General features: G+C 42.6%; 1 protein-coding gene across 2 annotated transcripts in view; it reads right to left on the bottom strand.

The window, feature by feature from the left end:
• The window catches only part of tbc1d22a (TBC1 domain family, member 22a), a 119,245-nt gene that overhangs the window by 43,345 nt on the left and 58,864 nt on the right, over positions 1-17,036 (bottom strand). For both annotated transcript variants that reach the window (XM_034578222.1, XM_034578221.1), the window contains exons 10-11: positions 13,453-13,559; positions 229-304 (exon numbers count right to left, since the gene is read on the bottom strand). In XM_034578222.1, the coding sequence (XP_034434113.1) occupies positions 229-304; positions 13,453-13,559 (183 nt within the window). The remainder of the gene's footprint in view (positions 1-228; positions 305-13,452; positions 13,560-17,036) is intronic.

Genomic DNA, 17,036 nt, shown 5'->3' with positions numbered 1-17,036 from the left:
ACACAGAAAGTGACATTGAGAAAATGCTACTCAAACAGCAACATTTTTCTTCACGTTAAATCAGGTTAACCATCATCATGTCGATTGCACGACACAAAACTGCGGAGTTGTGACAGATAAGAGGGAAATAGATGGATGGTACGTGTAAGAAGGGAAAAAGGACATCAAGCTAAAGTGGCAGAGCTGTGAGTATTTTGTGGATGGATGGAGGGAAGGAGGATGACTCACCATCGATCCTGCTGACCAGCTCCTCCAGGGCCTTGACTTTCCTCTGGATCCCTGGTTGGGCAAATGTGTAGTTGTCCTGAGGAGGAGCCAAAACAGAAGGGGTCAATGCGGACCTAGCCTCCATCTAAATCCCTGGTCTGTAATACAGTGTGTATGCTGACTACCACAGTGAATTAATGAATGAGTGTGTGTAATAGGCTTCAAACATGATGTAGGTATAATAAGGAAGAGTAAAGAGCACAGAGGTGGGACAAGAAAACGTATTATATCCCTGTGAACCTGGAAGAACTACACAACAAACAAAGGAGATCAAGCAGATATTTTACGAAATTAATGTTAGTTATATTTGTTTCTGTTTTTTTAGAAAAGCTGTGAATTTACTATCTTGTTCAGAAAACTAACACGTTTTATTTCACCTTGACATTCTGCAGCCATTTGGCTCAGGAGTCACCGTATCAAAGCACACACTCGAAAGGGTTATACATTTCACAGTTTCTCTTGGAGGATTCATCGTCAGAAAGAAGCGCAATAGCGATTGCAAACTTGAAGTGTTTACCAGGCCTCATTTCACACCTCACACAAAAAGCCTGAGCCATCTTAAAAAGATAAAAAAGCACGTAAACAGAGAAAAGAGGTCATCTCACCAGCTCTGGCTTGACAATACGTGTGGCCTTTAAGACAAAGTGGGCTGCCTGTGAATGTGCCGCTAAGAACATAACAGGTGAGCCATGAATAAATCCTGGCGTCGTCTTTTAAAAATAAACTGCATTTTACCATTGCCCCTTTCGAACAGCCTCTTTACCTCATCGCGTCTGGATGATGCCAGCAGGTTAGCAAAAAGTGAGACTGAGGTGATAGGAGAGATGCTTGTAAAACTCATGGTCTGGAACTGAAACTGTGAAAATTTAAATTTAGATGTATGACATGATACTGTATCTTAAGATGATTTACAAATCAATTTTTGATCTTTTTCAGGATAATGAACAGCGTGGAGAGTGTCGGTCAGTTGAACTTGCAGAATATGATACATGTGAGACTATACATAAGCATTTTGTGTGTGTATAGCCAAACACACACAAACACACAACGAGGATTGAGTTTCCTTGAGGGGTCATTTCAGTGTGGCTGGAGAACAGCTGATGTGGCAAACTAACCAACAGATGGGGAGAGGGAGGGAGAGAGGAGAGAGAGAAAATGAGAAGAGCGAGAGCGAGAGAGAGCGAGAGAGAGAGAGAGAGAGAGAGAGAGAGAGACGTTTAGCAATAAACAGCTACAGTTGTCCTTCAGGCTCAGCAGAACCAAGGTACGCATGTCCTCCTGAGTCCATCAGCGAAGAAACTGCATTCTCACCTGCCTTTTTCATTTCCTCCTAGCAGAGCATCTTTCCATCCCTCCATCGTCCCAAAATGCAACTTAACCTCTTCTTCCCATTTCCTCTCATTCACCCAAGTTTGTCCCTTGGTCACCATTGTCTTTACACTTCTTCAATTTCCCTCTCTGTGTTTTCATTACCCGAGTTACTTGAACTTCACTTCATAGTTTTTGCTTATTTTACATTTGTATATTGTTGAGTTACGTCCATAGCTTCTTTGCTTCTTTGCCTCTCTGGTTCTCTCTCTCTCTCGCTCTCTCTCTTTCTACCAGCCCCGTGTTAATGTGGTTTTGTAATTAGTGAGGGCCAGTACAAGTAATTACATTTGCATTATTGAAGCTGCTGGCTTTAATCAACTGCTCTTCCTTCTCTCCGTCTAACCCATTTGAGGCAGATTGTTAAAGGCAGGAATGTTTGTGCCTTTATTCCACCACAAAGTTCTGCATAAAAGGCACAAACACAGACTCTTGAGGGTCTGAATACCTCTGTTGCCTTCAAGCCGACACAGGAGGTTGTCACAGAGCCAGATCGATGGTTGTGTTAAAGGTAGTGCTGGAACGGCGGGACAGATGCAGACGCTGTTGTGTATCATGTCACAAATCTGATTCCGAAATACCTGCATGCTATCTAAAACTAATTATAATTATTCACTTGCTTTGTTCAGTGTAAAGAAGCAAAGGCAGCATAACAGGGCGTCTTCTAAACAACATATAGCGCAAACCCTGCATGAAAGAAGCTTCTGTTTCTCACTCACCGGCTCCTTCTAACTTATTTTCTTCAAATTCTCTTTATATCTCTTTTTAAATGCTCAGCTTCTGGCTCTTTCCACGTCAGACTCTAAATTGCTTTTCCATCACTCTTATTTTAACTTTCTTTCAGAGTTTGTCTTCATCATACTTTTGCTTATCCACCACTTTGTCTATCTCTGAGTCTGTCACAATCTCTGCCCTTTAATTTCTTAAATGATTGTTCATACAGAAAACAGGAGCTGAATAAATGGAGCTGCGTGCAGATCAACTATGAAGAAAGATTTTAGAAACTATCGGGACAAATTTGGGTGCGCTCAGCCCTGAATGTAGCACTGACCACTTCTGATAACAATCAGGACGAATGTTAAGATCAGGTTCCTCTTGTTCCTATAATTTATTTATTCTACTTGTGATTACATTGCTCTGCATTACTAGTGATCAGAATCTGCAATGAGATCAGTCATTAATATTTCAACCTCAATGCGACCATAAGCTACTGAGCAGTTTTCTGCTTTTAGTTAAATAAAGTGAAGAAAACACGTTTCTTTCTGCTCTAGTTATTCAATCGTAAGCCAATGCATTTAGAAAGATGGAGATGAATTTAAGGGTCAAGAGGTTTTCAAACCTCCTGTGTTTCTGTACTTTCAGGAGCTTAATTTCTTTTTGCACATTTCCTTCCTTTTCCTCTCTATTTTTGCTGCATCCCTCCCATTTTCCCAACTCCTTTATTTCTCCCCTTTAAACCTGGCTCAGCTTCTTCTTCGTCCACCTTCCTTACAAATCTCTATGGCTTCTCCTGTTATCAAATCCTACCTCTTCCCCTCTCAACCTTCTGTTCTCCATTTCATCGTCTATTTTCATCAGTCTGGTGTCGCTAATGAGGCTAGACTCGACAAAGTGTTTTGAACGTGCTACAATGCCTCCTGTGCTTTGTTGTTCTCCCTGGTGTTTCATTGTGTTGCGTACTGTACTGCATTTTATTTTGTGACTGATGTTTGGATTGTTAGATCTGTTCGTGGTGAGGTATAAGGCACAACAGCAATTTTTGTTGCTTTATGTCCTTTGTCTGCATTCACATTCATGCCACTACTCAATATTTTTTTCTTTGACCATTTTCTCAGCTGCCTCTCCTCCTATTTCCTCATCCTCTCTGCTCGTTTTCTCCCCAATCCCTCTCCCTTTCTCTTCTTCGCCCTCTCACCTCCTTTATTCATTATTTTTTGTCCCATTTTCTATTTTCTGGCTTTTCATGCCCGTTCCTCTTCCACTCACTTCCTCTCTTTGTCAAATCCAATATGTCGGATCTTTGATCAGCTGAGGCAACAGGAGGAAATCAACTCTCACTCCATTATTCATACATTCCCCCTCTTCTCCCACCATCTGTCCATCCACCGCATCTGACCCAGCAACTAAGTGGAACTGCCCCGGCTTCACCCACAAGAACGAAACGACCACACAGCAGACAAAAACGTGAAGTTTGCGTTTCTTTTTCTTAGCCAGGTGTCAAGAGCCTCTCGTTCTCTCCTTCTTTGTTCTCCCCCTCTCTCCCCTCTTCTCCCTCAGTCAACTGAATCAATAGCTCCTCTTCACCTCTCACTCCGTTCTATTAGAGACAACAAAGGCTCCATGCTGCACTAAGATTGCCTCCTATTGAGGCAGTGGATGTCTATCAGTGAGTTGAACAGAAGCAACACAACAATGCTGCAAGGTTATGTGCACATGTGAAAGATAGAGAGACAGAAAGACGTAAGGACAGAGGAGAGAGAGGGAGAGAAAGAGAGAGAGATGACAGGCCAAGATAAAGGTAGACAATAATGGACAGAGTGCTGTAGAGAAGACTGAAGGACGGGGCAATGATCTGTCCGTCTCGGGCATGTTTGTGAGTGTCTGAGGGAGAAATAGAGAAAGCAGAAAGTGATTATTTGAGCGAGATGACAGGTTGTGATAAGGTGTAGACAAAGGTGTAGAAAATTACAGTTGTTCAGGAGGTACAGGAAGATTGGCCCGATTTCTTTCTGTTGCTCTGAGTTAGTGGGATCATCTCTGGCCTGAAGCTTGAGGGCAGTAAACTTTAATATATACAGGAAGCGGGAAAGGGGAGGAAGTTCACAAGTTCAAGATACAACATCATGATTTGTCCAATTGACGGTAAAGGTCTATAGGTAGCGCCCGAGACAACATGATTATGTGTCTCTAGCCGTGCTCACAGCCCGGCTAGAGACACATATAATTGCAGTATTTTGAGCACCTTATGTGAGCAAGCTAGCATGTTAACATTTACAAGTTAACACAATAGACTGTATATCAAGATAGATGATGTGACAGCTTCCCAAAAGTGAAGCCAAATCATCTGGATCACCCCCTGGTGGCTGGCAGCCAAGTTGGCAGTACCTATATATTAGCTCCAGTTTTGTACAAAGCAAGATGAGGCTTTTTGATATGTCATAATTTTTTGAAAATGTTTGCACTTTTGTGAAATGACATGTAAAAAGCTTCTGACATCACAGAACTGCTCCAGCCACCACCAGGCCAAATAAATCGTTCACCCACTGTGCTGATAGTTGGTGATGGATGGTACCTGGTTCCTTTCTTTCCCTCTCTGTGAATATACACTATATGTATGTTATTCCTACATCTGGCAGACAAACAGAAGGAGCTAGAAACCCTCATTCTTAGGCGAAAGACAAACTGGGACAGAAAAAGATTTGAAGAACAGACGTAAAAAACTGATTAGACACTACATTGGCTGGGGAAAAAATATCAGCTTTCTTTGGCTGCAGAAATCAAGTTTCTGTAATTCCTAAGCCCAATTATAGGAACCATGTTTCTCATAAATCTGACATTTAAGAAATCAGTTCACTGCTTAAAGCACAGTGTAACCTGGCTGCTGTTAACTCCACACCATACCTTGTGAACAATTAAAACAGCAGAGAACGCCGGACCAGACTTCACTTTAAACGTCTCTTACATATCTTTCACACTTTCTAATTGACTTATTTATATTTTTTTCCTTGTGAAACTGCATATTTACCCATTTAACCACAATCCTGATTATTTAAAACCATTTTCATTATATCGCAAGGAAAAGCACGCAGTATAAGTACATTGAGACTGCCTCAGTCTTTGTGCTATATAAAGAAACCTGCTTGGACTCAGATGATCCCTAACATGATCAACACTGTTTGCCTCTGCGCTAACAAGGTTTTCATCCAGCGTAACTTATTACATAGATGTCTCCAGGGTAGCACACACTTCTAAAGTAGAGAACCCCGCTGCAGATAATGTTAAATACACATTATTTATCTCTCCATCATTCCTGCGCCTGATTTTTTTGGGCCTTGGCTTTTATCCACAGCCGCTTTTTCCGCTTCAATCTCCACTGACCTGCACGCACGTTACCTTAGCTGACACGATGCCACTTACTCTGTAAAAGAAACGGAAATGATGAGAGGAAGAACTATGTTTGTCTGACATAGAGGAAGGAATGTGTGTTCCAGTCTAAGTTGTTGTCGAACAGCGGATACATTTAGAGGCACACTAATGAGGCTTGGAAGACACAATACAAACACACATACAAACATGCTGTCAAGCATCACACTTACGCAGACACACCAGCTGGCAGATCATTCCTCCTCTGTGTGTGTGAATGAGTATGTGTGCGTTTGTGTGTGTGTGTAGGTGGTGGATTGAGTGACAGCCCAAGGTGACGGTAGGGAACCCTTGGGGAACCCAGCACAGGACATAGCGTCTGGTTTGGTCTGGCTACCGTCTGCTAGACGTCGGTCGTCGGACCCCTGTTCCCACTCAAGGGAGACCCCATCTCTTGCTGGCACAGTGGAAACAGATGGCTTCCTTGACAGTGAGCAGACACACTCCAATTGGCTTCTGCTCCAAGGGAGGGGCCGGAAGCAGCTCAGACGTTGATTCGCAAGAAATGTGTGATTTCCATTACTTAAACCATGTCTATTTGTGTTATTGATGACTGAGCTACAGAGAGGTTCATGTGATACTAGTCAGTGATTAAGTCGATTTGGGTCCAAGCAACACAGCTCTCCAGTCTGAACTTTTCACACCAAAATTAACATGTTTATAGGGTTTTTAAATGTGGGTAAACCCAATAAAAAGGCCATTGAAAGCATGGAGCAGTTACTTTTTTGTATCTTTTACTTCAGTCTGTTCAAACTCAAAGCCAACTGAAATATGTTAGAGCACTGGAGGAACAGTTTGGATGAGTCAGAGGAGTTACTGATGGAGGCAACAAGCTTACATTGCCTCCATGACAGCTGCAGCTAATGGTGGGGCTCCGACCAGTAGCAGTAGTCATTTTTCTATCGAGTCTGTCGGGACACATCCACACTTGGGTACAGATCTTGAAATGATATTCAGGTTCGGTCACATCGGCAGGGCTATGGACTTGCTTTCCACCTCACATAGCTGCGTCTTGGGAAAAAATCAGGCTCAGGTCGGGTACGGACACAAAAAACAGAACGACTGTCGGGTTCGGGTCAGCCGAAGTTTTTGTCTCCGGCTCAGTCTGATTTGGATAGAGAATTGTGGCCCAAGCCGCATTCTACAGCTGTTCAGAGCGGTGGCTGTTAAACTGCTGTGACTACTGCTGAGCCATTTGACCGAGGATACCCTGGGTACAGACTGTACCCTTTCACACTGAAGAGAAATGTCAGATGTTAGTGTGGTTTTTGTCCAGCGTGGAAGATGCTTCACATTTAGAATCTGATTCGATACATAAAAAAAGTACTGAAAACCTGCCAGATAATATTCTTGGCAGCTCATCTGTTAAAAGCTTTCCAGCTAAAATGTTGTTGTAAACGGAATGAATAGAAGTATCTTTCATATTCTCCACTCTTGGGCTATAAACAAGTCACTCTGAAGATAAAGAAAAAGCTGTCGGATAACAATCAACATTTCCTTACAAGTTTCATGCCACAGACTAGTCCATTAAACCATGACATATGACCTGAAGAGGGGTCCGACACAGTCTCATGTTGGACCCCACATTTATCAAAACGACCATCGAAATATGCTAAGTTCAGATCCCTGGGCGAAATTAAATTCCACAAAGTAAGGTCCTGGCACTGGAAAAATACATTTAAGAGCCCCTGCTGCAAAAGGCATATCTGCCGAATTAGCATAAAAGGCAGGTTTTCATCTTCTGGATTTAAAACTGAGAGCCCTTGGGGTGCGCTAGAAGAATAATGGACTTTTTTAACTTTCTGACTTAATTTCCCACACATGGCATGGGAGGCAGGCGAGACACATGGCCCGCTGGCTGTGCGTGGAAAGCACATAGCAGCTACATAGCGGGTGAACCAGTTGTGAGCACTCTCAACCTTTTACATGGCAGAAATTATGAAGTCACAGTAGAAAAAGCGTGTAAAGTGTAAATAATAAAATTAACTACAGGGACTCTTTAATAGAACAGTGCCATTGTTATTGTTATCAGAAACACCTGAGCCGTTCCTACTGCTACAAGTCAAAATGTCTGCTGTGTAAAAGACCCTACACTGTAAAAAAAAAAAGTGCCTGAGCTTTAATTATTAAGGCTTTGACTGACTGTTTGTTTTTAACTGGAGATGTTAATAATATATTATGGTTTGGGAGAAACGGGACATGTTTAAATCAACAAGATAATATTTGGCAGAGATGACAAATCCACTTAAAATCATTGAAACGGCAGATATGGACCCATTTGAACAAGTTACATAAGTCACGTTAGCCACAGGCGCTGTCAGATTTAGCACGGCACAAGACTAATTGGCTGCTGGAGAGACTGAGGTAACACTGGGGTCAACTTTACAGAGCTGTGTCTTAAACGGGTAAATGCACCAATTTGTAGAAGCTCCATTTGCCTTATTTTGTCCGCTTATGTTTAGCTGTCATTCAAATTCAAATACCTTAGTTGAGGTAGGGCAGGGTCCCGCTTAAAAGCACTTGGATGTGTCGCATGAGTGGCTAATCATGGACAATAATAAACACTAGCCTATTTGAACATGACTAACGTGACCCCCTCCTCGTTTAGTGGCTCAGGTAGTTCCACCACGTTTTTTTTTTTTTTTAATCGTGTCTGGACATGTGGCAACTGGGGCCAGCCTGTTTGATGTGTAAATAGGCAGTGGAGAGCTGTGTGCTGGTACGTTGTTGATGCTGCTGTGAACTAGAATTACCGCCCTGCAGTTGTATGCCTTCACTTAGCAGTGCAGTTTCAGACTGCATACATTTTCTTTCCATACTCATACGAGGTCACTGATCTTTGACCTTTGACCTTTGACCAGAGAAATTCAATCCATTGAGCTTTGATTCCAATAGACGACTGGTCAAAATTTTAAGAAATTCACTTAAGGTAGACTTGAGATACCATGTTCTAGAGGCCAGTGATCTTGACCTTTTACCACCAAATTCTCATCAGTTCATTCTTGAGTTAAAGTTAATGTTTGTATCAAATTTGAAGAAATTCCTTCAAAGTGTTTTTGTAATTTTGTGTGTCTAGCCACTGGCTGTCACCAGCGTGGCATAACAAAACATTACTGCATGCACAGATCAGCACTCATACATTTACTACTGCCTTAAGGGTTGTTCATTTACTCCTGAAACTGTCACTCACTGTCGGTTTAAGCTGCAGCTTTACTTTCCATAAATAATAAATACACGAAAGATGTTGCACTAACAGTCCTCTGCCATTAAAGAGGGCATCCAAGGACTATTCCCTTCATTTTAGAGCTTTTTAAATATGTAGACGAACAAGACAAGTTGTCTGAAACTAAAAAGTTAATTCTGATAAGTCATTCTGATTTTGTCAACATAGACATTAGCATTGCCTGGCTCTCTCTAATGCACCCTTCAACCCAGACTGCTCCTATGGAGACGGGGGCCGCAGTGTTGCCGATTTAAGCAGCTGCTCATTAGAGGATGAATTGACAGACAAAATAGCCTGTTCCGTTTTAGGTGGGAGAAAAGCATGGTGGTGAAATACTGAAACGGAGCTAATGACCAATTTACTGTATTAAAAAAATCAAAGACAAAAAACTTTCCAAAAGTATTTCCACTCTACACCAGGTAATTATTTAAAATTGCGAGAATAGCACAGTAGTTGCGGTTCATGGACGGATGACAGAAAGTAAGTTTGTCTTCACACATTTTACCAACCTTGGAGTGGTTTTCAAACCTCCCATTTCGTTTGTTTCTGCACTGTGATGCAATTAAATATTTTACACCCACTTGTCCGAGACAAGTGGTCACCAGTGTGGCACCATTACCACACCAGGGAATGCTGGATATATAAGGTGCTTAAAAAAGGCAGTGAACAAATTAAACTGCACGGTGAGAATCTTCCTCTCTCTACCCTCCCGGACCATCATCTTCAGGCCCTTGGTTAAGTGCAACCGTGTGTACTTTATATAAGAGGGTTCGAGACGCGTTCAGAGCAAAGATCACCAGCAAATTACAGCACTGAGTCACTCAGCCTCTGTCAGATTGTTTATAAAGCATTAGGGAGGGGAAACATGCGCATCCCTGGTGCATTGCACATAATTAGTTTGAGGCCAAGGTCACAAACAAACAAGCATGGGAATAAACATACGTACACAAACAAAAGCACACACAAAGACACACTATTCACGCTTCATCTCTCAAGCTCGGCTGTCTTCCCGACTTGCTCTCTGAGGGGCAACAAGGCACAGCATCTATTAATTTCTTAAATGAATGGCCGACCAATTGATAGTTATTTATTGATGCTCACATTTTAATGCACAACACATGCCACATATAATTAATTACCTTCAGTGTAGGGCCAGGCGATCCTAAGTATATTTTAATACGCTGATGTGCACAGATGATGATTTAACTAATTACATTTTTTCTCACCTAAACTTCACATCACCACCGAGATTGAGGATGTTTCTTTTACCCCTAATTTCCATACAACAATAAACATATTGCCCCATCAATACATTTAAAGACTAACTGCTGTGGCCAATCTCCTAAGTGTTATTTCAGATTAGGGTCATTGACCTGACGGCAAAGACTTGGCACATGCCTTTTAAACTGTGCCAATAAATGATTAGAGTATAGCTGTACTAAAACATGGTCAGAGTACATAACTCATACATAAAAATATGAGTGAGTCAAAAATGTTGATGTCTTATAATGAAAAATAAAGTGCATGAGCAAGTCTCTTCTGTTGCTCGGGTTTTTCTGCTTTAATCCAGTGTTCAGTTATAGCAATAACATGTTTTATAATAAAGGTAAAATTGAGGATGTAATGCAGCAGTGACACTGTTCAGGGCAAATCCACTGCCAGTCCAGGCAGACACGTTTAAAATTGACAGATGGCTCAACCATGACCGCTGAGAGCGAGGTCGTTTATGAAAAAGGGTTTGGGAAGAACTGATGAAACAAAATGAAGTTTGGTGCTGCCGTCTGCGTTCAATTATCTGTTCTCCAGACACCCTGCCTTGCTTTAGAATATGCAAGACAATCATATTTCTTAAACCCACAAAGAAAAGCTCTTTCATACATAATGCTTACACCCTTAGAAAGCTCTTGCGAGAATGTCAGACCACCCAAACACTGTAGCATTCAACCCTGTGCATACTATTAATAATCTGTATTGGTATTTCATGCTAACACGCAATACAGCAAGCAACAACACAACCTACATCGTACCTGTGCATTAAAAACTCATCAGTGGCAAAGCACAGATGTTTGGTCCAAATAATTTTAAATAAATTTTGCATTAAGGCTTTTATCTTCAACTTAGTGAATTGACATCTTCACTGACAACAGACAATGAAACTAAGCTTCTATGTATATATATCATTTAAACCAACATCCAAATGCACGGCTCTTGATGCCCAAAAAAATCTGGCATTTTAAGGCGAGTGATATTTAAGAATGTGTGCAATTTAGTGAGACTTGATTGAACTTAGGGGAACTGTTGGTATGCAGTCTTTTAAGTGTCATTCTAGTTAACAAGTAGTTTACACAAGCCTCTACACTCACACTGATATCATAAAGGATATCTGATGTAGTGTTTAATGCAGCACCTTGAGTTCATCAACCCCTCCTTGCCCCTACTTTCACACTCTCTGTCTAAAACACTTGACAATGGACCTGTCTGACCCAGGTTTGGCGATCAGGAGCATCAGGAGAAATACAGCTGCATCTTTGGCCTGGGGGACCATATAAAAAAAAAAAAAAAATCAAAAACCCTTTCTTAGCAGACAGGTAGAACCTGGCTTTCCAGAACTCAACACAACACCTGGATATTTCAGCTCCCTTAAGTATCTGCAGTGTGAGCACTACTCTCTTTCACACTGCTTTCTGGAGTAACATCATTTCACTACATCGAGTCATCCTGTCAGCTTGGTGAAGATGTGCATGACATGTACAGGCAGCTGCAGAGCCGCACCCACGCAGAGTCTGAGGGATTAACTTAATACCATTTAGTCTCTGTCTTTTGTTTGATATCTAATGTTGGCAAGAACATGTTGTGGCCATTCTGAACCATCATTAGTGTAGCTGGCACACATTCACTCCGAGGGATAACTTGGCATAGTTATTATAGTTCATGAATGTTGCTGTTACAGTGAACGTCTAACCAAACCGTGTTCAAAAAGTAAGCTACAAAAATAAAGCATTGCTGATGTAAAAAAATGAACAAATATTGAATATTTGTATTGAACAGCCAAATCTGATTCGTCCGACAACATTTTTGAATCGGGTTCTGCCCTAATAAATGCACAGTATGCACCCAAGCACCTGGGTGTGTGGCCTTGCCAGTGCAGATGAGTTTGATTGAACAGACACAGTGCATTGCCCTGCAGGTGTTACCATGCATTCACACTGTAAGCCACAGGATCCACAAAGTCACTTATTTACACTTATTAACATGCCAACCACCAGTTGATGTTAGCAGATGTTAGCGACCACAAGTTGGCGTTAAGGACAAATCCGAATCGCAAGGCACCCTCTTCTAAGGCGGGCCCAACACAGGTTGATCAGACCTTGGGGATCTTTCCTCCTGATCCAGAGCCATTAGGTGCAGCGTTCTGACAATCCTGCATTAAATACTTGCACACTTGACCAATTGGCGCCGATCCAAGCCCAACCCCACCAGTTTCTAAACATTCAGAAAGTACTACTCCTGAGCAGGGACTCTTTTTCTGAGGTAATTTCCCCAGTGATCGACCCAGAACTTCATTTAGACGTTGGTTCCTCTAGTGGAGACGCAGCGGGGGAAAATAATGGGAAATAGAAAATGAGTTGGCCACCAGACATATGTATGACAGGTCCTTGTACGTATAATAGCTAATGCTTTGATTGATGAAGAAACGATTCATTTAGTTGACCATTAATTTAAGAAAGAATGAGTGTGATGGGCCAAATAGTGAATCACATGAGTTCCTGTATAGTGCTGCTGATACCATTGAGAATTAACACCCCAGAGTGCAGCTTTTAAAAGCTTCTGCTCTTCGGCAGCTTTGTGATGTTGAACATGTCTCAAAGGGAAACAAAAGCATAAAGGCAAACTCCTCTATTGGCAATGGGAAAGGAGTTCTTTATTTAGGATGGTTAACCTGCATTGAAAAAACCTTATTTACTTATTTTGGTGTAAAAGCGGTAAGAGTCAAGAAAATGTACTAAATTAGTTTTGGATTATTTTCTGTCTTTCACTTAACTAATTAATGGCTGCAGCTCCAGCCTTCTGTAACCGCAACAACCTCATACTGCATAAAGGTTTGTTGCTAGGAGTTTGTTCTGGGGACACTCCCCATCAGGACATTTGTTTAAACTGAAGTTCTTTGTGGCTGCTTCATTTCTGTGAAAGCACCTTCAAAAAGGAACATTTATGTCTGTTGAGTCCGGATTAGAAAAACCTTCATTCGTGCAGGAAGTCAAGTGAAAAAAGTGAGTAAAAGAAATGCATAGGAAAAACAGTGGGAGGACAGACTACACAAAAAAGGGAGTCGGCAGGAGACTGAGCATCTCCTGCATTTTTTAAGTATAAAACTGAATGTGTGCATCTTGATCAAAGTTCATTTGCAGACAGCCAATTTCTCATGTACACACACACACACACATGCTTACCTGGATGCCGTCCAGCAGTTTGCTCATGCACCAGAAGCTGTCAGCCTCAATGTTCCTCAGAGCCTCTTCCTGGAGACTGGACACGTCAAAGTTTTCCACTTCCTCCTCTAGGAGAAGAGAGAGGAGAACAGAGACGGTGAGAAATGAGAAGCGCAGGAGACAGACTGAAAGAAACAGCAAGACATGTGTAAGAAAATGGGAGAGGAGAAAGTTAAAGAAAGGTAAAAGGAGAGAACGAGAGAACACTTTAAGCCGTACTGGCACAGCAGGGGCTCCATCACAAACCCACTATTCAGACAGGAGAACAAGGAAGTCAGTGGTATTTAGGGGAGGACAAGTTCAATGTGGAGTGTGGAAGCTATAAGAAAGAGGTAAGGGGGAGGATTATGAAAGAGATGCATAGAGAGGAATGAAACCACTGAAATGTTGGAGCACAGTAAAAAAAGTGAGATTAAGTAATGGAAGGAGTGTAGCGGCATGTGGGGAGAAAATAAATGGCTGTCTAATAGAGCAGGCGAATTATTATCCTCTTTTGCAGTGTTTTCTTTCATGGCTGCTTCAAACATCGACAAAAACGTTACAAGGTCTCAGCCGGGGCTACATTCTCCCAGTCGACCGGCCAGTTTGTTGGTTGATATGCTAAAGACGTATCAGACGTTTCCTAAAAACACACTGCAGACTGCACAGAGGAAACAATCTCCAAGCAGTGAGCGCACTGAGTCCCCAGTCATCTCCAGCGGGCGACTTCAGCGGCGGGTGTCATCAGATGTCATTAATGGCAGCAGTGTGTGACTGACTGCAGGGGTTTTGACGGGCTTCTGACAAGCCACTGACAGCCAGTGGAGAGGAGATGGGACAAGACTGATAAACAATGATCTAGAGAGAGAAAGAAAAAAAAAAAAAGAGGAAACAGACAGAGAGAAAGAGAGAGAGAGATGGAGAGGAAGAGAGAAAGAGGAGCCAGATAGAAAGAGAGGAAAAGAAAGTGTGTCCACAATGAACCGAAGTCCTAATAAGGATAGCTGCGCAAACCGTGTGTGTGTGTGTGTGTGTGTGTGTGTGTGTGTGTGTGTGTGTGTGTGTGTGTGTGTGTGTGTGTGTGTGTGTGTGTGTGTGTGTGTGTGTGGCCCCATAAGCAAACATTCCCTGTTGTGTTTGTATGTATGCATTTGTGTGAGTTTGTGCAATTCTAATACACGTTCACATGCACACAATTGGGACCTGCCGGCGGTGCTCGGTATCCTTGACAACCCCAGCAGAATGTTGTCCAGGTTGTAATGAGCATGCTCAGTCTGACAGCCTGACAGACAGACAGACGGCACTGGACTAGGACTTCAAAGCGACTAACAACTAGGCTATGTGCTTGCTTGTGTGCGTGAGTGTGTGTGTGTGCGCCCTCATCGTTGTCTTATCTCGCTTGAACTCAGGTAAGAGTGGGCAGCAACACAGAGGCTATAGTTCCTTCATTTCTGTGACACCTTCCACACTATCGCACCCGTTACTGATCAAGGTGTCCAGACGCAGAAAAATCTAATTTTGTTCACGAAGCCACCAGATGTTTAATACCAGATATGGAAGTGGTCAGGGGGTGCATTGTTATTACACGTCAGTATGGTTCATTCTAACCACAAGCAGTGCGGAAAAGAAAAATGTAATAAAGCCGCAGGCTACACATAGCAGCCATTACTAGTGCAAATGTACAGCGATATAATCTGATGAAATCCAATTCTTGGAATGAGATCGAGTCTGCAAAAAGAAGTGAAAACATATTCTGGGAGGAAGCGGAGGAAGAGGTCAGCCACCAAAAATTGAAGTGAGGGACAGCTGATAGGATGAAAACTCACAGTATTTCTCCTCCTGAACTCAACTCCAATTGACTGGACTAATTGTAGTGTTGGAGCAGCTGTTATAACAGTGCAGGGACAAAAGACGCCACCATCTGACCAATTTGAAGCCAGTATTTAATTTGATAGCTTCCCTACAGTGTTGCAGAAGACAATGATAGTACGTGAATGCAGGCTCTCTGTGGGAAGCAGTGGCTCTGGGCATTAAATTTGAAGTTGAAAAGATTAATTGTAAACAGACTGACTGGCAATTCGTGTGGTGTCGCCGCTGATTAACAAGGTGGTGAGTGTGCCATCGCTCTGGCGTTCTGGGAGACCCAGAGGATCCCAAAGTCTCAAATCAGTCTTTGTCACGGCCAAAGCCTCGCTGTCGGGCACGGTTCCAAACCTAGACCTTGTCTCGGGAACAGATTAGAAGGGACAGCTGCTTTCCTGGAGTCCAGTGGTCGTGCTGGAATTGGGCATAGCTCATCACAATAACAAGGACACACGAGAGAGGAGGGAGGGGGAAGGGGGGTAAGAGGTGGAGAGGCCATAGCGGGAGTGACTGGATCACAAGGCAACGGTGCACCCTGCGATCGCCAGTGGCCCTGACGCAAACACCGATGACCAGCCGTAAACGGATGAATGCTCAGGTTATTAGTGATTTTCATGGTCAGGTAGTCCGCTAGCTGTTCACCATTTAGAGAATGAAAGGGTCAAAAGCAGTGTGCTGAATGTCTGATGATTTAGCAAACTGACGCAACTATCCAACATAAAAACGATAAAACGAGCAGCACGAGGTCGGTCGCCTTTAAAATTCACCACACTTTGCGTCTCAGTTGACCTGCCTTCAGAAGAAGAAATTGCTAATTACTTTCATAGGATCCATGCCTCAGTAGCAATTCCTTCACAATAATTCTCTTGGTAATTACTTCTGGAGCTCTGCCTCCACTCTAAGGACCAGCTGACAATACATGTCTGGGACATGATCCGTGCAGAAATCCCTCACAAATAAGAAGCTGGGGAATTTCTGGAAGTTCAGGCTTCAGTGAGCCCTCGCATCAGAGATCCGGAGTCTCGGTGGCTTTGGCTCGGTGTGAGATGTGTTCCTCCAAAATAATCTTTTGCCAAATAATATTCTTGGGCTGTCGAGGCAGCGGGTCAGACGCAAAAACTCATTGTGGTAGAAGACCTTGTTTGATATGGCCAACTGTCATAAGACACACACACACACACACACACCCACACACCCACACACACACACACACACACAAAGATGAGCAGGCCTCTGAAGATGGGCATTTTGTCCTCTAACTGGCAGAAGAGAGCAGCACACACAGACCACAGACAACTCTGCACCCACACACAGAAACAAACACACAACAGTAAGTGATTGCTAAGGAATAACTGAGAGGTTTAAAGTAATAGAATTTCTTTCATGTTTGGTCTTGATGTGACAGAAAAAAAAACAACCTAGAAGTGATAGATACCGTAATAGACAACGATACCGATACCTGGGTTATGGGCATTGGCCGATAGCTACAGAGAATAATTGGACATTTCAATTTGTGTTTAATTAAGAAGCTGTATGCCTCACTGGGAGAGACTGGGATCATTCTTTTATGTGTAAAGCAACATCAGGCTTAAATACTGCTTTCTTAACTTTGTGAAATCAAGAGTGTGCATACCTCGTCCAGGCCCAACAGTTCCATGAAATTGGAATCATGTTCATTTGGACATTGTTCTAAAACCCTTTGA

This window comes from Hippoglossus hippoglossus, chromosome 23, assembly GCF_009819705.1.
Source record: "Hippoglossus hippoglossus isolate fHipHip1 chromosome 23, fHipHip1.pri, whole genome shotgun sequence".
In the NCBI taxonomy this organism is placed as follows: domain Eukaryota; kingdom Metazoa; phylum Chordata; class Actinopteri; order Pleuronectiformes; family Pleuronectidae; genus Hippoglossus; species Hippoglossus hippoglossus.
Note: the sequence above shows the minus strand (reverse complement) of the source record. Positions and strands in the feature narration are given on the sequence as shown.